Genomic DNA, 22818 nt, shown 5'->3' with positions numbered 1-22818 from the left:
CCAATTCAATAGATCGACTTTTCCAATTTGAAGTTCTACTGTGTTTCAGCTAAATGACACTCGCAACTGAGGCAAGCCCCAGGTTCAGGTGCACGACGAGAAGCGTAGCGCACCGGATGGTTGGGGAGCGGCTAGGAGGGGTAGGCCGGTATTGATGGTAAAGTTGGTTACCGTTCTGGACGCCTTGTCGCGAATTTCCATGAAAATTATTCAAGCAGAAGGATATATGATAATTTCCGTCGGAAGTGTAATCAAAAATCGCTTAGACAAGTTCTCTTGTCTGTCGCACATGCACACAGACACAGTCCCACACACACCCACACACCCACACACATAAATGCATTCATATGTAAATAAATTTGAGTACATAGATACATGGATACGATGATATATGTATGTATGTACATATGAGAGCCGTGGATTTCCCCAACCCCAGTCGAACAGCAAGCGACAAAAATATCATAAAAGAAAAGTGAAATTTCGATGTCTAAGAGGCGTAGCTAACAATGAAACAAAAGAAACTATGAAAATATTAAAAATACGTCCTTAAATAGGTTTAATTAGAGCACGAGCTGCAACACACCCGAACAAAGCACAGTTCGAAAGGTCGTAGGCAATTTCTTATTTCTATATACCTTAATTGGAATGTCTCTTATCCTTTACATATGTATGCACGTATGCACGCATGCACAATATATCCCACTCCTTTATATACTACTCGCACGCAAAGAAAAATGTGAATCGGGTGCATAGAGCGAATTGAGTGCTGACACAATGTGACATCAATGGGGCAGGCATCAAAAAAAGCATCCAGTGCGCAGCGCGGTGGCAAATGTGGCACAATGTGTGCCAATCGTATGTATTTTCAGTTGACTTGTATGGAACAATGCCATTTGTTCATATCGCTGACTATATTCACTGTGTGTCGGATTGAGCCACCACTTTTGTTTTTTTTTTTTTATTGGCTTTTGTTTTTACAAATAAGCCGCTTTTGCTGTTGGCCCTCTTTGATCCTAGTCAGCTTTTGTCCGCTTTCACACCAACTACCAACTATGTATGTTCGGGGGGGACCTACTCCTGCGAATCGTATCATGTCGGTCTCTTTTGTTTTCCGGTTTGGTCTTTTTTTATTTATTTTTTCATTTTGGTTTCATTTTGCTTTCAGAGTCCGTCCAAACGGCCGAAAAACCAAAAGATTTTAATGCCATAAATTCATATTCCCATCATTCAATTGACAAATGGCCATATGTGTGGCCAGTGACATGGTTTCTTCCTCATCTTTTATTTGGCCAGCCCTTTTCCGTGCCCCGTTGTGATTGTCATTGTCGTCGCTGCCTGAAATTGCTGATGCCTCTGCTGCTGCTTCTACTGCGGCTGTGTTTTAACGGGATTTGCAATGCATTTTAACTGAATAATTGATAAAATTTTGACACAAAAGTTTATTTAAGTGTAGAGAGACGCCAGCCCATAAACAGCCCGTACAAGTACTGGCAGGCGATTGATTCGACTATGATATACCCGTTACTCAGGAAAGATTACCCCGGTTCATACCGTGGGTATTTTCTGGGATATGTAGTGCGGGAAACGTATCCCCGAATAGATCTGCCCGAAAGCAATGTGCCCTTATTTAAGGGGCAAGGGGCAAAGGGCAAGGGGCTGGGGCTGCGACTAACGAACAAGCCATATGCATGTGTGGCGAGATTAACTGTGCCGGGCAAATGGGGGTGGCCTATGATTTGTTATTAATTAATAAGTGGATAAAGCAAACCCCAAAATGTGTTGTCCGAATCGTCATCGTCCAGGCCCGGCACAGCCCGGCCCGGCCCGGCTGCCGACTGTCCGACCGGGCAGCAAACTCTATCAAAGCCAATTGCTGTGTGCTGTCGTCTGTCGTTGACGCTGTTACCGTGATGTATGTATGTTACACTGGCAGCAAAAATGAAAAATACAAAGTGGAATTATTCATGGACTCTCGCTTTGCCTGGGCATGCCCCTGCCCCAGCCCCAGCCCCAGCCGATGCAATGGAAGCAGGAGCTGATGCTGCTGCTGCTGCTGCAGAAAAAGAAAGCCAACGTAGATGGGTCGCGATACTTCGCGTCGACGCTTTGCCATTGTTAGTTGGTTGATTTTTGGTGCCCTACGGCATGTACCGGCTGTGTGGCAGGAAGAGCAACAGGAACAGGAAGGAGAGACCAACGCTCCGCATCATGATGAGGATGACGACGTCTGCTGGTGCAGGTGCCTGGTGCCAGGTGCCTGGTGCTTGGCGCTGATGTGGATGTTGATGCTGTCGCTGATGCTGATGCTGATGCTCCCGCCAAAGCCGTTTAACTGAAGCCATCGAAAACAACAACTGCGACAACAATAACTTTGCATTCGCACTCAGATTGAAACAACTGAGGGACGGACGGACTAGTGACTAGGGCATAGCTCGACGGCGCGTCGGAGATAGTCTACCTCTCAATCAATCTGGCTGGTTGTCTATTTTATGATGTGATTCACCTCTGAAGCTCTTTGCTTGCCGTTGACAGGGCCCCTGGACTGCAGCTAGACAGCTGAAATTTCAGCAAAAAACTATTGAAGGCAACATCGAGTGAGCTCCTTCGTGACTAGTGGCCATGATAATAAAACTGCCGAAGTCTCCCCCATCAATTCAAGTATTAATCTGCGATGACACTCGCACGACACTCGTGTCCACTCGTGATGGGTGGGGTCAGAACAAAGGGGCAAAGTTCAAGCCCTACTTCTACTCGACATTAAAGCCAACTACTTTAACCAATTAATTTTCGTTTCCCAATAGCAAGGAACAATGAAAGAGAACCATTCAATGAATTCTAGCAGTCATATTTATGGCTGTGTTTTGAACGAATTATTGCTGGGGACGGGGGACGGGGGACGGGGGTCGGGGGTCGGGGGGCGGAAGCCATTGCTGCAGTGAAGCATTTTTATCGAGAGGCCGCATACACAGACATTGAAATGTGTGCACACAACTACACGCAAATACTCGCATGTGTATGCTTGTATGTCGCAATGCATTGTCATGCGTAAATGTGTGTACGTACGGACCTGTGTGGTCCTTCGTTGGTATGTCATATGCATGTTTGACTACTTAAAATTCAATTGGCTCTAAAATAAATGATTGCCAAATATGTGCGCAAGTTTGCGTTGTTGCTGTTGCTGTTGCTATTGCCGTTGATGTTGTTACTATTGTAACCAGTGTCAATTGTCATGTGTCAAATTCTGGCATACAAATTAGGATAATCAGAGGACAACAGTATGTTTGATTGCTTGCTTTATTTATGGTTGTTTGCACAACTCCGAGCCACGCCAGCCACAACATCGTGTATCCGGTCTCGTTGCCGGCGTCCACGTCCACATGGGCTCCCGGAGACAGGAGACCGTATTCCAGCTACGACACAGCAGATACTACTATACATATGCTGGGTGTGAATATGCAGGACACAAGTGACGCACGAATATTTGCTCTGCATTCGGTCCTTCGAACACCAACAAATGAACATATGTACTCGTATGTGTCCAATCAGGGGAATACCTGCGGCAGACAATAGTTTGGCAATCGCAGACACTGTATATTTTTGCCCTTTTTTGGCTCTTCTTCATGAGGATCACTGTAATGCGCCTTGTATTCAGCCAGTCTTTTTTTCAGCCGGTCCGTGTGTCTTAAAAGCTGCATCGCTTTCCTTTAATTCCCTATACTAGACTCAATAGCCGAGTCGATATAGCCATGTCTGTCTGTCCCTCTGCCCGTACGACTTGCTTGACGCAAAATTTCGACGAATATCTGTGGAATCCACAATTTTGAACGAAGAACTAAAGAGAATGACTATCTACCAGATTGTCGAATCTGGATCAGATTGGATGGATCTGAATAGCCAGAATGAACGAAACAATTTGCAGTGGCTACGCCAAGCCTTCCACGCGCTTACTCATTCTGTCTGCCTCTCTCTTTCACACACTCTTCCTCGTGCAGTGTGCTCTCACTGTCGGAGGGGTGCCACACTGACTCAGTATCGGGCATAAGTGGAGACTTACGGCCCTAGCTGCGACTCACAAAGTTCCGGCTGGTTTTTACATTCGTAATTGTCTTACTTATTATAAGTACAAAAACGGCATCATACAAACGTCCCTTCCGTCACCATAAGGAAAATGCGATCCGAAAAGGATCTTCTGCAGTGACTGCTGAATTTCTGATTCATCCAGAAATATACAATACCTTATTAGGAAGATATTCGCAATTATTGTGTGGGTGGATCTAATAAACTTTTTGGTATACCCGATACTCGAAGAGTTTAGGGATATATTGGTTTTGGATTGGAAGAACAAACAGAAGGAATAGTTTTCGACCAGAATCAGAATGGAAATTTCAATCGTTACGCAACGCCTTCCACGAGCTTACTCATGCCCTCTTTTTCACACACTCTTCCTCGTGCAGTGTGTTTCCCTTGGCGGAGGTGAGCGAAATGCTAAAATTACATATACACCAATTGAGTAAAGGTTATAAAAGTAGAGCCGCTGCCCTTGCCTTATAAAAGCATATAATCAAATACTGACAAAAAGAAAGATGAGTTTCAAATTGAATTGTAGTCAATATCCATTGAATGAACAATATTCTTTAATTTAATAGAAAAGTGCAGTGCTAACTACTTTTTTTTTTGGCTTAAAAAGCCTTTTCTTGTGTTTGTCGAAATGGGAAACGAGAGCAGCAAACCATCCTGCTCATCGAATGACACAAGTGACGATCCAACACAGAAGGATCCAACTACTGCAGCATTGGCATCCACCGAGCTACGGAATCCGGCGGTGATCCTAAGAAACAGCTGCTGGAAAAAGAGAGTCAAACCGCAGCGTGTGCAAGGACGAGTTCATAGATCGATGCTTCACTGCCCCGCCATGTGGGAATATCCTACGCAAGGTGTGCATATCACGTCCAGTTCTCTTAAGCTATATGATTGTTAGCAACGCATTATTTCACCTTAATAATTTCACATTTATTTGACAATATATTTCATCTTGTGTGTTAACCAATTGATGGAAGACAGAAATTGCCAAAAAAAAAAGGGAGAGACCTAAAATAATAGTGCAAGTGCCACAGTTCTCCGGATTAGTTCTCCAGAATTGGATCCCAGCCAAAGTGGAAGGTAGAAGAACCGGGAGAGCCCAGAGAAAAAATCTCTTACAATCGAATAGCTACTCTTAGATTTAAAAAAAATGTATGCCAATCGAGTTCCCTACAAAGTTCGAGTTCCTTCCTGATGGAAAATGTAGGAGTGCATCAAGAATAATGGGGAATTGGTCCACAATTCACATAGAGCATGATCAACAATAGCAGTGCCGAACTGCCAGTGCCAAAGTGTGGGGCGTCATCTTATAAATACTTTGGGTATGTGGCAGGGGCTGCCTCATTATTTTTCCAGTTGGGGCATTCTGCTGCCAAATCCAAGAGCCAAATCCAGTTGAAAACAAGTTTTAATATTATAAATTCATAAAAGGACAGGCGACATAGTGAGGGGGACGACAACTGTTCCAACGAACCAAAACCTGGCACCCGTGCCCCCGTTTTGGAGAACAATTAACATGTGTGGGTGGTGTGGCGTCGGGGTAAGGTAGGTTTACAGTGGTTGCAGCGTTTTAATGCATGGAATGGGGGTGTGGTGGGGACTGAGGCATAGAGTGGGGGGTTCGACGGCATTTGGGGCGTACCAACTTAAATTTCCACAATGACTGCCAGCGGGTGCGACTTCGACTGTGACTGTGACTTTGACTGCGATGTTCCTTCTTGGAAACGTGTGGAGAGCACTACAAAAGCATTTTGGGGCACCACCCACACACACCAACACATTTCCACATATGAAGGGACGTGCAGAGCAGCTGGAAAAAGTGGCCGCAGCTTTTAACAATACACAACGTCAAAGACAAGTGGTAGGGCTGGGCGGTACGAATACGTCCAGCGTTTTTGTTTTTTGCCCAATGTTTGTTGCCAAGCATCGAGGTCGGAAAGCAGGCCAGCAGGAAAGCGAGGAGCGTACTTAGGATGTGTGTCCTGAGATCGCCCAAATACATTTGCGGCAGAAGTTGCGTCGCCAGATCCGTTGGGAACGATTTTAGGACCGTGGCCCGAGACCCGAGACCCGCCTGGACGCTGTTCCGCACCTGACCCTCCTCCTTCTCAACGGAAACGACGACGACGACGACGACGACGACCAGCGAGCCTGCGAGCAGCAGCTGTTGGCAAAGACAATTAGAAGGACCAGGACCCCATACATAAGTGTGTACATACATACATATATATGGGGTATGAGTATGGGAATGAGTATGAGTAAGAGGGCGTGTGTGTGTGTGGCTGTCATGGCAGGCGGTCTCTGCCCCTGCGAGCATGTTCCTAATGAAGGCGCAAAAATTATGAACTTTGGCCAAAGATGAACACGCTTTTAATTTATAAATACACATGGGCATGGGTAGGGGCATAGGAATGGGAATGGGAAGAGAATGAAAGCGGGGGGCGGGCAGTCCAAGTTAGAAAAGTAGAAAAGAGCAAAAGCCATCCCAAGCACACTCCTCCTTTTTGAATCCCATGGCTGAGTGTACAAACCGAAGGCTTATTACACCCACTCTCCCCCATACACATGCGAGAATAAGAGCACAATGAATAATTTACGCATTCTGGCGAAACTTTAATCAAGTTTTCCTCATACCCACACACCCGTCCATACCCGGCTTGGAGTGGAGTGGAGCGGAGCAGAGTTATACGTATGTATATCCGGGCCCACTCAAATGGAGCTTAAGGAGTTAACGAAATAGCGCAAGCAGATATGCCAATGGATGGCCACAACATGTGAAATCGGTGCAGCAGACCATACTTATGTACATATTTCAATTCCAGTTCGGAAGGGGAAGTCCCATCCAGATCCAGATCCAGATGCACATCCAGATACAAATTCAGATGCAGATATGGCCGTATGCCTATTTTCGGTCAAGGAAGGAAAACTGGTGCTCGAAGAAGAGGTATCTACATATGGTCGAATCCAGCCACAGGGGAGCTGGCAAAGCAGCCTATTATTATAAATAGCAACACGTGGGCATTGTACGGGTAGTACCACCCACGTGTTGCATGCATCCATCGGGCACCTGAGCCATGTGCTCGGTACGGAAAACGTAAACAAACCTGAGGGGGCCGTGCCACTCGGTCGGGTCGAGTGGTCCCGAGCAAAGACGAGGCCGTGGCCGGGGACGAGCAACCGAGCAACCGAGCAACCGAGATACGAGAAACGAGCTACTTGCCACAGCCAACCCATGTTTGAGTGAAACTTTGGAAGGTTGTTCGGCAAAAGCTTTATGGACCCGAACATCAGCCACCGGCGGCAGCAGAAACAGCGGCGACTGGCTGCCGCTGCTACACCGTATCTTAAACGGACGGAATGGCTAACATTCCGGCAAACTGATTCTGCCATCAGTTGTTGTGCAAGCGTGTACGAGTACGGTACCCCGTACGCGCATACGGCAGCGGCATTTTGGCGTAAAAATCCACAAAGACCAATTTCTAGTTTCCCAAAGATTTATTCTGAAGACTGCCCACAGCGGTTTCAAAAAACAATAATTGTTTGTAAGTGTCTGTGCTCTTTTTCTGTGCTTTATGTTTTGTGTTTGGTGCCTCGGTGCCTCGGTGCTATCTGTGACGTGTCGTGAGATCTGAGTTTTCCCATTGTGACTAGTGCTGATCAGCAGTGTTTCTCTTTGAAATTGTGAAGGTCAGAGATCGAAGATCGGGGCTCTCCTTGAGTATATAAGTATTACGCATATTACGTATGTCATAGTCCCCGCTGGGGGGGCATTTATTCTTCTCAGTGCCTCTAAAAAAAACAAACATTAATTACTCTCTGCTTCCATTCTATATTGAATTGAAGTAAAACATTTATTTACGTATTTATGTTTGCTTGATTTTGTGCTTTCGAAATGGGTGCAGAAACTAAGATATCAGTGATAACTGATCTACAATCTTTTCGCTATGAAGCATGCTATAAATGGTGCTAGTCCGCGGAAAAAAGCAACTGGAACACTTTTCAAGCGAGCTGTGAATGTTTAAGATCTCCATAAGATGGTAGGACCACATAGACTGCAGTGATCTACAGTGATCTGCTATAGTTTTTGCACAACAGCGTTTGTATACCACTGTAATGGCTAGGCCAGAGGCCATAGCCAAGGGCTTGTAGAGGAGTGAAAGATATTAGTTTACGTACTTTCACATGTGTGGGGTGGGGCTGGAAATTTAAGGTTTTAGCGTCCCTACGGCACTTACGCATGATTGGAATAAAAATGTCCTGCAGGCGGCAACAAGGACATAACAATATACATACGTACAACAATGACAACAAGTGTTGTCTGCTCTGGTTTGCCAGTGCTTACCAAAAACGTACGAGCGCCATTAAATGTGGCAACTACAACCACCTTCCCGAAACCCGAAACACAACATGAAATTGTAACGAAATATGAAACTGCTGTATGCCAGACTCGGAGTCGGAGTCGGAGTTGGAGCCGGAGTCAGAGCTGGAGCTGGAGCATTATTCCACAACCACGACCACGACTACGACTACGACTAGGACTAGGTCCTCGGCCAGTATTAGGGCCCATGCCCATGCCCATGCCCTAGTCCGGAACGTGACCCAGCACAGCCGGCACAACCTCAATAGAGTCGAGCTAGTACAACCCTTTGGCTGGTCACATATGCATATATGTGGGTCTCCATCTGTGTCCATGTCTGTGTCCGTGTTTCATTCTGCGTCTATGTTTTGGGTCCCCGTCGTTGTTGATAACTTAATAGCAGGACAATGCAATACTTTCCATTTACGAGTTTATTTCTATAAACGAGTCAAACCAAGTCTCGGACCGCCTCGGTATGGGGGCCGGCCCGCACCTGTTTCTATCTCTGACATCCTTGCCGACAGCGAACCCGAATCCAGCGGTCCGGCCTGGTTCGGTATGGTCTGCTCCGAATGTGGACAGAGACATAGACAGAGACGGGGACTGGGACTGGGAAGGCTGTCGCCAGGGCATGGCTCGAAATAAGCCCATTTCGCTTTTAATTACCCACTGCCAAGGACTTTTAAGCAACTTCATAAGTTGCCGTTTCCGAGGGGGTCCACACGTCCGCACACTACATAAATCCACTGTACGCATACAGATGCCACTTTAGCCAGATGTCCTTGTGCCTGGATTAACTGCGTTTTCCGGGGCATGCTGGGCAGTTCGATTTGTCAATGCACTTATATCCGCAAACATATCAGATACGATCCCTTATCCTCTTTTCTTCTGAGCTGCGCCACTTTCTATGGCACTCTGCCACACCTACACATACCCGTAGTTTATAGTAGTATATCTTGAGTACGCACGACTTGGACACTTATTTCCTATGACTTTCACAATGTAAACGGAAAAATGTGCAGCGGCGAACTTATGCACGGGTACTAACACCGTAAAAAACGTGTAAAAACAGAGAACAGGAGAACTTCCAAGCTGCTCCAGCGCAAAAAGCAAAAGCGGAAGCATCCAAATTAAGTAACTGTAAGCGGCAACTGTATGTGTAACGTGGCGTACGTGATGCTGATGCCCCTGCAACTCCAATGGAGTTTATATCGCACTCTCCACTCTCGTAGTTCCATCGTCGTCACCATCTTCGTTCCCTCATACGGCATACGGCATACGGCATATCCTGATCCCGCCATTTGGGTGCGTGTAATAACCGACCAACTGTCTGCAGATACTAAATCAACTTAAAGTCCTTTGAACAACTCACGGAGCACGATCCTTGGTACCCTGGTACCCTGGTACCCTGGTACCCTGCCCCCTATCCTATTATGGGGTCTGTGGACTTTTTCAGATTGTAGGCCGCATGCAGAATGGAAATGGAATTGGTCCTTTTCCGGCAACTACTATTTGCATCTGTGGCTTGGGCTTGGGCTTGGGCTTGAACTTGGGATGGCTGCATTAAATTACAAGAAACTTTAAGCAGGAAATAATTTTTGGAATAAATGGGCATATGCTTCTCATCTTAATTGCTTGGTGGATGGCAGGGTAGAGGGGTGCGGAATCCCTTCAGTGCGGAAAATGTATCAAATGCATTTAAAATAATCCATTCCCTTGCTCACTCGCAGGTTTCAACCTTTCCATTTTATCTTCCCTTTGCTCTTTGGTCAGAAAAACACCAAAAATTCCCCTTTAGTTGTTCTGTGTGTTCTGTGTATTCTGTGTGTTCTTTGTGGTTCGCAATTTAAATGAATTTATTTTTATTTGATTGCCGGATATTCCGGATATTCGAACACTCCACAGTTCAGGCTGTTCAGACTGTTCAGTCTCTGATTCCGCTAACTCTTAATCCTTTTGTCCTTAACGGGAAGATTACAAATTTGGAACTGATTCAAGCCGCATATGAACACATTTTCCATAGACTCCATCGAATCTATCGATTCCCATGGCCAAGTGAGCAGCAATGAATACACATCTCTGAAGATCACAAATCCCCAAGTTTAATTGCCTCGATTATAATTATCAATTCGGTTAGGGTGCCTGGTCGGTTCTGTTTACCACTTAGAATGCACTAAAATGGTCCATAAACAATTGAAGTAATTGCCGCCGCAGACTGTATAAACATTATGATAAACATAAACAATTAGCAGACCATGGTCATGGGTAGACTGAGAGATTGTGTACAGAGGTCCACTTTATTCTTCATTCGTGGTCTTCTCTAAGCAGCGGTACAGGGGGACTAGATGAGAATAGATCGTAAAAAATATTTACGGCCAAGGAAATTCCCAGTGATCTACAAATAGGCCTTCGACCCAAAAATATGGAACTGACTGAGACCATCATTCATGGCAGAGAGCGCTTCATGTACTTACGAAATGAATAAAAATAAGTTTCGCTGAAACAAGAATTATCTATACATTTATTTATAAACTTTTATTGAGCGCGCGCAAAATGTATTTCATTGGCCATTCCTCCATTCGGCTTGATTGTCAAAATGGCATTGCGAAAGACTAGACCGGGAGCAGAGGAGCCAAGAGGCTGGGAGGCAGAGAGATGGAAGCTGAGAGACGACAGTCCTAATTTTAGATAGTTGACAATTCCAAAATCATGATCAGCGTGTGTACTATTCGAGCAAACGCACCTGGGTACGCACCTGGGGCCGAGTAGTATGAGTATCAGGCATTCTCAGTTCCGTTCTGACTGGTACTCAGCCACAGAGTGTGATTGCAACTGTATGTGGCATGCATGCCATGCCGTTTGAGGGCCGGAAAATAATTTACTCGCAACTCTAGAATTACTTATTTATTTATTTATGAGCCTCATGAGCAAAAAAGTTTATAATTTATTCATTTATGACTTTTTATTGTATTTATTATGATTTCTTTTGACAGAATGGTTTAATAAATATATACCCAGACCCCGCACAGACCCAGACCTAGACCGAGCGTGGCGTCAGCTCCATAGCTCTCCATAGCTCATGCATGTAAATGCATCATGCAGACCCACAATCCACACACTCTCTGTGGCACTGTTGCACTGTTGCACTATTGCACTGTTGCTGGTGCATACATACATATATACAGGTGTACGCTGCAGCTGTAGACATGCATAATTAAGAAGCTGCACGTGTGAAGTCGCCAACAGCTGGCACCACTAAAGTCATCAACTGCCGCAGTTGCAGCTGTAGCTGTAGCTGTAGCTGGAGCTCGACTGTAATGCCAGGCGAGGCTTGCAACAGTGAAGGCTGTTGCAACAGCCTGTTACATATTTTAATGCTCTTCCTCACATCCATCCTCCCTATCCTCTGCTTGCCGCAGCTCATCTGCCGGGGCTCCATAAAGGAATGGCCACATATTACTCTTGCAATTGCAGATTTATGGTTGCCCATACAAAAAATGCCCATGTCCATTACAAGCGAGGCATGTACTTCTCTATATGATTGGACCACTCAGTTGGGAGGGGTTAACAAGATTCACAGGGAAAACTTTGGATCATTGCTCTCATTGATCGTGAGAGGGAAGTGAATGCTCAAACCTTTCTCTCTCTTTCGCTTTATGAACGCAGATCACGCGCAGACATTGACAACCCTGAAAGTGTTCCGCTTGGCGAGGAAAGAACAGCTAAAAGTGAAACTCAAAAGACAAGGAAAACGTCCAAATGATGAAAGAATTCAGAGCAAGGCTAAGCAAATCGCAGTAGTGGCGGTGCAAACGATCAGCAATGTCGGGTGACGGCAGCGTGGAGACAACTACGCGGCACCTTAAAGTGTGTTCCGGTTCCGGAGAAGGTAGCAGACAGCAGCAGCAGCAACAGCAGCAACAGCCGAAGCGGCAGAAGCGATTATCGACTGGGACAACGCCCAAGAAGCCGAGCAAAGCTGGCAACAATCTTGGCCTAATGACAGCTGGCAACAGCAGAGCAAGCGGAAGCGGAAGCGGAAGTGGGATTGGAGCTGCAAACATCCAATCGTCCTCAAAGGTGGGCACCATGACGACAGTAACAGCGACGCCAGGCAAAGCCACGCTCAGTCACGTCCATAGCCATAGCCATAGCCATGGACATGGCCGGGGGCATGGGCATGGGCATGGACGGGGCGGCAGAAGTGGTCGGGGCGGTGCTGTAACTGGCGCAGGAGCCGGCGGTGGACCGAGGACAGCTGGTCAGTGCAACGTAGACGGATTCGCGGGCGGAATTGAGACATACCTGGGCCTCATCGGATGGCGCAAGAAGTGCCTGTACACGCTGTTGCTGCTGCTGATGCTGCTCATTGTCACAAATCTGGTGCTCACCCTCTGGATAATCAAAGTGATGCAGTTCTCATTGGTAAACGCGGCGTACGGCTACATGCCACACTCCCTCCACACTACTAATTGATCAAATTTCATCGATTTCAGGAGGGCATGGGACAGCTGAAAATCTTACCCGGTGGCATACAGCTGTCGGGAACAGCGATAATTATGGACATGCTACGAACATCAACAATCCGTTCGAGGCCTGGCCATCCCATATCCATAGGTGAGTGTGAACCTCGCTGCTCTACCCTACCCACGGGGCATTGATTATTGAGCGATTAGATGCAAACATACAACGTCATAAACAGACACACAACAGAAACAGCACCCTTTCCCCAGCCACTCATTCCCATTCCCCTTCCCATTCGCATCATTCCATCACTCGCTCACTGCGACGCCGAAGCCTATTAATATTCATTTCATAAATTTTAACAATTCATGCAAGCTCCTACTCCATTAGGCACATAGGCCATAGGTGTTATCTTTACCATAGAGACGTCTGTGGGGAGCACACCGATGGGGGTCGCCGATGTCGCGTTGTCAATACTGACTGACCTTCCCAGTGCAAATGTCAAAGTCATGGTAGTGACCGCGCTCTGTTGCGCTTTGTTATAGTCTTCGGGTATGTTGCACTCGCTTCTCTGATGACTGGCTGAATGGCATTTGGCGCATGTTTAATGAACTGCGCTCTCATCGCTTTTATGCAGACTCAGGAGGAGGTGGAGTGTTTACCTCTGCTTAAGGGCAACGCAACGACAACTGCCTTGCGACTAAACATTGATACGGATACGGACACGGGCACGGACATTAGACGGGACTGAGATGTGTGGCTGGTACGACCAGAGCACGGACTACGACAAATGTGTGCCGTTGCCAGTCAAGGCATAAATCAACAGATATCAACATTGTTGGTTGCACGACTAGTCGTACGAGTAAGCGCCCACAAATAGGATCGCGGCTACTGGTCCTGGTCCTGGTCCTCCTCAAGCAGCTAAAGCATCGAAAGCAGTTCAAGCAGCGAAAGCAGCTCAAGCAGCAGGAGCAGCTGATGGGACCAAGATGTACAATTACAGATAACCCATATGAAAGCACGACCAGACCAAAGAAGACGGATGCGATTTCCAAGGGACCTCCGTGTCCATGTGTCGACGAGCAAAATGCTTTCAAAAAGAAGAGAGACGTAAAGGCAAAGCATTTCCCGCAGCGATAAGCAACAACCGCAGACACGCACACGGAAGTGGGGACACTGAATGCTACATAGTTTGTAGATGGCGAAATGGCGAATGGCGAATGGGTGATGGGTCATGATAGTAGAAGACAGCCGGCCAGGTAGATGGTGCCTGCTGGCTGATTGCTGATAGCAATGGCAATGGCTGAGCAACCGCGACCTGAGACAATGGCGTGGGGGAGAGGTCTGAAATTTGATTTCCGTATCCGCTATCTTATTACGTGCTATCTTAACTACGCACTTCCATGTCCATGAGTGTGTGTGTGTGAATGCGGATTTAATGCAAAATAGTCTGTCTGTTGTGTTAGCTTATTTATATTGCAATTACCGATCAAATTACCAGCATTTGTCATACATACCCTTAGATTAATTGCTAATTCTCCCAAAATCAAACATCCTTCATCCAACCTTAGTCTCTGTGTCTCATCTCAGGTCACATCTCTCTGTTTCTCATTTCATTTTCTCCAACGCGCTGCCTCCACGGGTCCCATCGTCGCTACCATCAACAGAATCATCACGTAATTTTTCAATCAATACACGTGACGCGAATGGTATGATTGAGAATCATTTATTTCTGGGACACGATAAGTTCGAGTGCCTGGCGGCGACATTTCGCATCAACGATACGAATGGACGAAACCTATTTTCCGTAAATCGAAAAGAAGTCACAGTCGGTGCGCACTCACTGCGGATCGACGGTGAGGGTGGCGCCGTCTTTAGGGCCTCTGTGCAGACGCCACATGTGCGTGCCGAGCCGGGACGGGAGCTAAGGTAAGTCTCAGTGCAGGACCAAGACCAAGACCAAGACCAAGACCAACACTCCTGACCAGGGTGGGAATTTGTACCGATCTCGACATGGGGCTAAGAGGCTCCCTACACGGTTCCCCGGCAAAGAACGGAAAATTGAGCGAACCGAACCACCTGGAACAAGGAACAGGAGCAGGACCAATTAAAGTAAATTAAATCGAAAGCCAATCTACTGCAGCCATTCGCCGTCCGGTCCTGTGTTGAAATTCAATGACTGTAATAAATTTTCCGGAATTCATAGCCCGGCAGGGGAGCCCAGAGCTCTGAGGACCACAAGGGAGAACATGCTGTGGCATATTAGTCGGCGGGCGTGGGGTTGAAGGAAATCTGAGAAATAAAAAATTATAAGCAAACACTCAGCTGCGCTCGTGCGCCTCTGTCAACGTCACCTTTGCGGTAACAACAAAAACAGTCATCCCCCTCCCCGCAGCACCACCCTCCCACCCACAAATCGCGGCCAAGTGTGGGACCTGCTGGTGTGGCTGTTGGTGCTTGTGCTTGTGTTTGTGTTCGGGTTGTTTGGTGTTCGCAATGCATTGCACCTGAACCTGCACTTGCAACACTTGCCCCACACCGCCTCCCCCTCCGCAAGGTGTCACCATGCAGCCCACGGAGCGCGGAGTTGGTAGCGAAAATATTTATACACATTTGTATGAATGTATACAAACGTTGGCACTGAATTAAAAAGCGCTAAAGGGGCCTCAACAGTTTTTTTCCCCCAGTCCTATTTGGAGAGCGCTGCCCCATGCCATGCCATGACCGATGGTTTGGGATTGGGAATTCGATTGACGAACGGGGTATGGGAGTGGATGAGGTGGAATCTGCCTGCATGCCTGCATGCCTTCCTGCCTGCCTTCCGTATTATGCGACAAACGGCCCATCCATCTATGACGGCCCCGTGTGTGTACATATGTACATATGAGCCATTAACAGGATCGGCCGCTTGTAATAACATTTTCATTGACAAGTTTGGTGATAGCTGCCTGTTGGTTCATGAAAATTAAAATTGTCTGGCGCCGAGTACACACCGGAGTATGAGTTGCATATTGCATTTGACCATATAGCGTGGGGGGCAGGCGGCTCCAAATTGAAATTGCAATATTTTTAAAGCACCATTTACACGGACCGCTGGCTGCCGCCGCAATTGCGGGGGACTTTCCGTTCCATTAGTCAGACGCGCGTCCCGGGCGGGGACCTTTGCCGAATTTCGTCCTGGCCCTTAGTTGGGGCACTGTGGCTCATGGTTTGATTTAATTACAGACTTGAGTCACCCACGCGTCAATTGAAGATGGCTGCAGCCAAGGACATCAATTTGCAGTCGCGTGCCGGGGCCATTGATCTCGTGGCCCTGAATGATGTGAAGTTGCGATCCCTGGACGGAAGCGTAAGTATGATTAATAGTCCAAGCATTGGACAATTCTAGTACTATGGTTGCAGAATGGAGTCGCACACTGCAATATATCACCGTGTCCCTCTCTATATCCTATTCTATTGCGCTGCAGGTGCGACTGGAGTCATCCAAAATCCTCATGCCCAATCTGCGCACGGCCCAACCACCCATAATGGGCTCTGCCCAGAGTCGAGAGCATATGCATCGCGTCTTCCAGCTCTGTGCCTGCTCCAATGGCAAGCTCTTTCTGGCTGCCCCGCACTCGATATGCGCCGGGGATGATTCCACTGTTTGCAGGTGATCTCACAGCAACAAACGCTGGCCATCGGCAACCAATACCGATGGCGAAACTTAATCAGAGAGCGGAAAATCGGAGCGAAAAAATACGGAAAACAACAGGCATATGTATATCAAATATTTGCTAATGCTAACTGAAAACTAACTGATACTGAAGTTAAGTGAAGTGAAGTATATATTTATTGGACAAATCCTAGAGAACATACAATACATACGATCCTGCATTCATAATCGTTCATACCAACTAAACATAGTATTGAACCTGTATTCGAAGAACAAAATCAAGAGCTTCTTAGACACTTGGATGTTGTGTACTAGTATATAAAACAGCAAATTCAGAGACACAGGCATATCCTACATACTTATCCATATGCATATGCATAAACATATACATATAAATATATTGAAGTAACTATTACGGCGGTAAATATACAAGAAATATAATAGGTAGAACATATGCACTCAAGAGCCATCCCATCAGAGTCATCAGATCTAGTAAGGAATATGATAGAACTGTATTTATGTATGTGTAGTAGATGTGAATGTCGACGAAGGTTAGAAGCCCCTAGAAATCCAAAAGTCCAAGCCCCGCAAGCCCCCCATACCGCCCATTAATCAACACGATCAGTGTAAATGTGCTTTTCCCCTGTAAATGTGTGCCTACCTAACTCTGGTGTAAGTCGTCGTAGTCAAAGGATCCGTCGTGTTAATTAAATTATGGGTCCTAGACCGTTGCGACCATTACCAGATACATATATGTATCTCGGAATATCCGCTTCACTTTGTTAGTTTGTACAGATCCATTGCGAGAAACGTAAGCCTATCCGTTCCCTTGCATTTAGCCCAAAAGATGTGTACATAGAACTCTGTCCAACTGTCCTACTTTTCTTTCGTGGCAATTTCTTTCTAAGCAGATCATTATTGGAGACATTCAAGTAGCTAACACCCCGACTAACAACGACTAAGAACTAAGAACTAATATGTATGTTTTTATGGCAACTATCCGTGAAATGAATAATCCAAGACAACCACAACTGGCATTAACACACAATACGAAGACAATGAAATATCATCCAATGAATCGCAAGAGCTATATTATATCTATACATGTGTATGAAATATTAATGATACGATCACGAATATACAGAATATACATATACGTATGAGTATCGCGATATTAATATGAAGAATAAATCTTGGTTTGAATATGAACATAAAATATATATATAGATAAACTGAATATGAATATGAATATGAACAGAGTTGAAATATGAAATTGCCGTTGAATTTTTCAAGTGTAAGACTACACTGATATACTGATAAATATATATATAATAGATATCTGATACGAATAAATGTGTATGGCATGCTTTTAGAAAGGCATTAAATTTAATTTGTTGTTCTATTTTTTTTTAGCACGATTAGGAAACGTAATGTTTATACATACAATACTTATAGAGAATTGATAAGTTAGATAATATAAGGGAAAAAAACATGAATATAATACCATATATAGTATTGTAACACTGCAAGATACTTAAAGAGAAATATATGATGAGTAAATAACAAATATTTTGGGATTATATGAACTTATTAGATACATCTAACTATGTGAAGTAATTCAAGAACGGGGGACAGGCGACAGGCCACAGGCGACAGGGGCTGGCGAAAAGTCCTTGTCCCTGCAATTGGTTGGACATACGGATTTTTTATTCGACGGCTGGGATTGTGCGCACTTTTTACAGCAAAGCGCTCAAACGAAGACTCAAGCCGAGTGCTCGTTGGTTAACGCCTTCTAGCACCACTTCAATTGAACTGAATAGCGCTTGAAGTGCTTTGTGGGTGCGTCTAAGCGAGCACTACAACGACTACGACTACGACGACTATGGCAATGACGGTGACACGGACGCCAACGCCAACGCGGACACAGTCGCCGCATGCCCAGCCAGGACAAACGATGTGGTCGTGGTCCTAGTCCTCGTCCTCGTCCTCGCTCTCGTCATCATCGTAGTTGTAGTCTCGTCGCTGTTGTGGGAGTTTCCGACGTGAACGACGACAGTAGCCGACGACTCTTCGCCTCGGAGCTCGTGCAAGTAAATTGAGTTATTCTGTGAGCCAAGTTCCATGCTACAGGGATTGCTTTGAGCTGAAAAAACGAGCTTGGCAACCAGGCAGACCAGGCCAAAGAGCTTTGCCAGCAGTGAAAGTAACCGCGCGCGCTCTGCCAATTTGATTTGAAAGCTTCTCCACATTGCACGGTATGAATGAAAGCATCTGTATTTGCCTATTTCGTCAGTTGGATTCGTATTCATCCAGCTTCCCAGCCCTTGATGGGTCATTGACACCATTTATGACTCGCCAACTGTTAGATTGAACACTGTCCTAGCCTGGACCTTTCACTTCCAAATAGATAGATTTCGTTAAGTCTAGTCAGCTCCATTTCCATATTTCCATCTTTCCATATACAGAGCCAGTGGCAGATCCAGAGTGGCGGGGATCTCTCGAAGGGAGACTGGGTTGTCAAGTACCGGAATTGGGATGCGGTCTGGGTTTGGGTTTGGGTCTGGGTCTGGGTCTGGTTCGGTAGGATGGCAGACATGTTGACGTTATACGTGTATTTAGTATTCCATTAATATTCTAATAGGCGCTTTTGTACTTTGCTTCTCCTCATTGGCGCAGTTGGCTACTGTATGGAGTCGCTCTTTTTGTCAACCCGTCTGTAGCGTCCCTCCACTTGGCTTCTACGACTATGACAATGTGTGTGTGTGTGTACAAAGAGTAATCACATAAAATTTTCTAATTACCACACTAACAAACGCACACACAAACACACACACGGGCAAGGTACTGTACTGTCAGCTAGGAAGTAACTTTCGCGAGAGTCTTGCTTCAATTTTGACATTGGAGTCTCGCGAGGTGGTCCCTTCGAGACCCTCCTGTCCTTGCCCCGTGCCCCGTGCCCCCTGCCCAGCGTTATGGCTGGGAGCACATGCATAGTTTAAATTTCAATGCATAACTCACCTGTAGTGTTCGGGGGTAGTGAGAGGGTGAGGGTACGGTTCGACCTGTCTTAAGCCGTCCTAAAATTTAAATGAACACACCTTGCGGGCGCCATATGTGAGCGGCCATAAATTCTGCAGGGCCCAACTCCAACGCCAGTGCCATCCCTTGGCCTAGACTGAGAGTCTCCGCCACCTTCCACCCACGCTACTAAAAGGGCAACGTCAACTGCCTGCCTGTCCCCCAGGACCTCCCAGCACTTGCCCTGAAACGAGAGGGTGGACGCAACAGTTAGTTAGTTAACGGTATCTAAAATGGGTGTAAACCAGCGCCAAGCTGACAAATTAAGTATGCATGAAAGTGGCAGCGGCACACACACGAATACGAGGGAGACTGTACCCTACCCCCCTACCCCCCTACCCGCCTACCCCCCTACCGACCCATCCACCCCCCACTCAACACCCCAAAGGCATGAAAAGGGGGAGAGAAACATTTCTTTAACGTTGCAGTTAATAGGATTTGGCTGAAACAGAGTGGAATCAAATTAATTGTTTCATTTGTTTACAAAATACTCAAGTCATTGTTGTTGCAATACTCCTACAGGGGAGTGAGTGCGAGTACGAGTACGGGTACGAGTACGAGAAGTGTTGACAGGCGATGAAGCAACGCAGAACGTAGATTCAAGGGGGCGCACGAGAGAGTCAAGTGCGTCGTCTATACGCATACGTATGTGCATGAGCATGTGCATGGCTTAACTGACGTTTAAGTGGGCAATTAAGCAAAACTGTGTAATGTTTTCATCGTTAAGGACGTGAGGATGTACGTGGGTCCCTGCCCAAGTAAAGTGGCTGTGCCTGAAATCCGACCCCACGCCCCACACACGAAGCTCAAAACATCTAAAGCTCCGAATGCATTGAAAAATATTCGCCCATTCGCTGTCAAATTTAGTGCCTGTCTTCGGCCTCTGGTTGCCTTTTGGACTTGGACTTTTGATGCTCAATCAGGTTCAATCGGTGGTGATTTGTAGGGACATCAATCGCACCCTATCCCCATCCTACTCGTAGAAGGAACGGCAGGATGCGTAGAGCAGCTAGAAACATATCAAAATTGTCGCTCTGAAATCTGATCCAGCTGAATAATTTCCTTTGGTAACATCGTGTCGATATTATAAATATTAAACTACCCACGTCCCTGCAGCATGGTCGGCCAGGAGATGGAGATGAGTTGGCTAATTTATTTGCATGCAAACAGGCAGTCTGAACTCAAGGGAACGTATTTCCGTGCAGAACTACTTCGTAACCGTGTAGGTTTGTGCTGCGTGCAGCACACGGCTGTGGCAACGGCCTGTGTAAGCCGTAAGCAAAATCAGGGGGAAACGTAGTCGTCTTATCTCCGACTTTCCCTGTGTGCCAGCCCAGTCCGAGCAACTAAACGAATTTATGTCGTAATGAATGTCAGTTGCCGGATATCTCCGTGTCTATCTGCGCTTTATGCACAGCTCAGCACTTCTTTTTCTTGTTCCGTCCTCCGTCCTCTGTCCTCCGTCGTCTATCCTCTGTCCTCCGGCTCTATCTCTGCCACAGAACATATATATGTACATACATTCGAGTACTCGTACGAGTCCGTTTGTATATCCGCCGGGAGCGCCCTCTTCGTTGTTCCAGTGCCAGTCTTCCGTTCCGTTTGCAATTTGCAAACATTTAATAGTTATTCAAAACATTCGGCAGTGAAAGCAGTTTTCTATAAATTTTCCGCATTTTCGCTAGCAGCTTATCTCCCCGTGGAGTTTTAAAAAGTTGATTAGCTGCACCCTGTAATACTACGAGAATTCTGCCGCAAAACTAAAAACCAAAGAAGCCAAAACTGAATCGGAATAGCGTACCTGAGCCCCAGGGCATAGCTGCAACAGTGGGCGAGCTCTGAGGCTCTCTACAATTGCCGCTTAAAATTACGAGCTGTTCACTTTGAGCTTAACTGTTTCCTTTTGTTTTAACTCATTTGCCGTACTTCCACTGTGGGAATATAGCAGGTCGTTCCGTTCCTCTTACGGTACTCTTTCGTCGGAGCACTCCTTCGAATTGGAGAGCCGTCCTCCCGAGAACAGATACCCAGAGCCTCGAAGCAAAGTCGGGTTTCGATAAGGTACACCTACGCATAGGGCAATTCATTACATCCTTTAGAAAAAACTTAACAGTGTGTAGAGAGCATATGGTGGTCGGTTTTTCCCGCTCGCGGGCTTCCTGTCTCTTGGTTTTTTTGCCTTTTTGTGCGTTTTTTACGAGCTGTTACCGGTCGTGCCCCGCTATGCGCGAGTGCGTGTTAACAGGCAATTAAATCCGAATTACATTTTGCTCCTTTTGCAGCCCCATCGCCGCCCCATCAGAGGGGCTCAGCATGTGCTCTGCACCTCTGTACCGCTGTGTGTGTGTTGCCTTTCAAAAGTTAAACGGCAGGTGTGCCAAGCGCCACGCTGCGTGGCACGATTTGGAGTCCGATCCCCAATTCAAGTCCGCCCATCCCCCATCCCCCATTCCCTATACCAATCCGAGTACATACGGGGCGATAAGGCTTGCAAAGTTCAAGAAGCCAGTTGGCAGGAGTTGCTTTATCTGCAGCTGAGGTGCCCCACTGTCCCCGTCCATGAGTCAACTGGATACACGTGCCAATTAAAGATAAATTTTAATTGCCGCCCCACAATGGAGATTTATGTTGGCGTCATTAACCAAACCCAATCGGTTTCGTTTATCTACTGGCTTTAATTGAATTGAATCTACCTTCCCACACTTCAGCCCACGCTTGCCATATGCCCATGCCCATACCAATCCCTGCGATCCCTGCGGCTGCCCAATAATAGAATTTGCGAAAATGTTCAAGAGTCAGCATTTGCATCAGAATGTCAAAGGCGCTAAACCCCAAAAAGTTATCCCAATTGAATTTTACTCGAACTCGAATGCTATGTAATGTAAAGGAGCATAACCATATGCAAACGAAGGACACGTATGCCCCTATTCAGGCGAGGCAAGTGGGTTTTATGTCCAGCATCAGGAGCACCCAGAGAAACCTCTTTAGTTGAGAACATAGTTCTGGCACTCGCACTGCCATAGGCGCCGGAAATAATGTTCAGTGTAGAAAATCAGCATAAATATACATATGTATATATAAAGGCCATTTGCAGGCGTGCCAAAAAGTGAGTCCACCATATCATTACCAAGGGCGAAATGAAGCCATTTCACACCATTCAGTGGCACGAACTGGTGCCACTACT

The 22818-nt window shown here is 46.3% G+C and overlaps 1 protein-coding gene across 2 annotated transcripts; it reads left to right on the top strand.

Moving 5' to 3' along the window:
* Window positions 1-7365: 7365 nt before the first annotated feature.
* Scgdelta (sarcoglycan delta) lies at window positions 7366-18123 on the top strand. Of its 2 annotated transcripts, XM_001355384.4 has the most exons (6): window positions 7367-7622; window positions 12104-12862; window positions 12934-13054; window positions 14569-14830; window positions 16127-16250; window positions 16369-18123. In XM_001355384.4, the coding sequence occupies exons 2-6, from the start codon at window positions 12260-12262 to the stop codon at window positions 16555-16557; spliced, it is 1299 nt and encodes a 432-aa protein (XP_001355420.3). In that variant the 5' UTR covers window positions 7367-7622; window positions 12104-12259; the 3' UTR covers window positions 16558-18123. The 2 variants fall into 2 exon arrangements, 1 of the variants encoding a protein (XP_001355420.3); XR_004470221.1 differs by lacking the exon at window positions 14569-14830 and having other exon boundaries at window positions 7366-7622; window positions 16369-16497.
* The last annotated feature ends 4695 nt before the right edge of the window (window positions 18124-22818 follow it).

The sequence above is a fragment of the Drosophila pseudoobscura genome, chromosome X (assembly GCF_009870125.1).
Source record: "Drosophila pseudoobscura strain MV-25-SWS-2005 chromosome X, UCI_Dpse_MV25, whole genome shotgun sequence".
Classification (NCBI taxonomy): domain Eukaryota; kingdom Metazoa; phylum Arthropoda; class Insecta; order Diptera; family Drosophilidae; genus Drosophila; species Drosophila pseudoobscura.
This window is presented reverse-complemented; position numbering and strand designations above follow the sequence as displayed.

Excerpts from the sequence above, each read along its gene's own strand:
- Scgdelta (XM_001355384.4), top strand. The coding sequence starts at position 12,260 with ATGTCGGGTGACGGCAGCGTGGAGACAACTACGCGGCACCTTAAAGTG. Across the intron at positions 12,863-12,933 it reads AAGTGATGCAGTTCTCATTG|GAGGGCATGGGACAGCTGAA; the intron begins GTAAACGCGGCG and ends CATCGATTTCAG. Across the intron at positions 14,831-16,126 it reads GAGCCGGGACGGGAGCTAAG|ACTTGAGTCACCCACGCGTC; the intron begins GTAAGTCTCAGT and ends ATTTAATTACAG.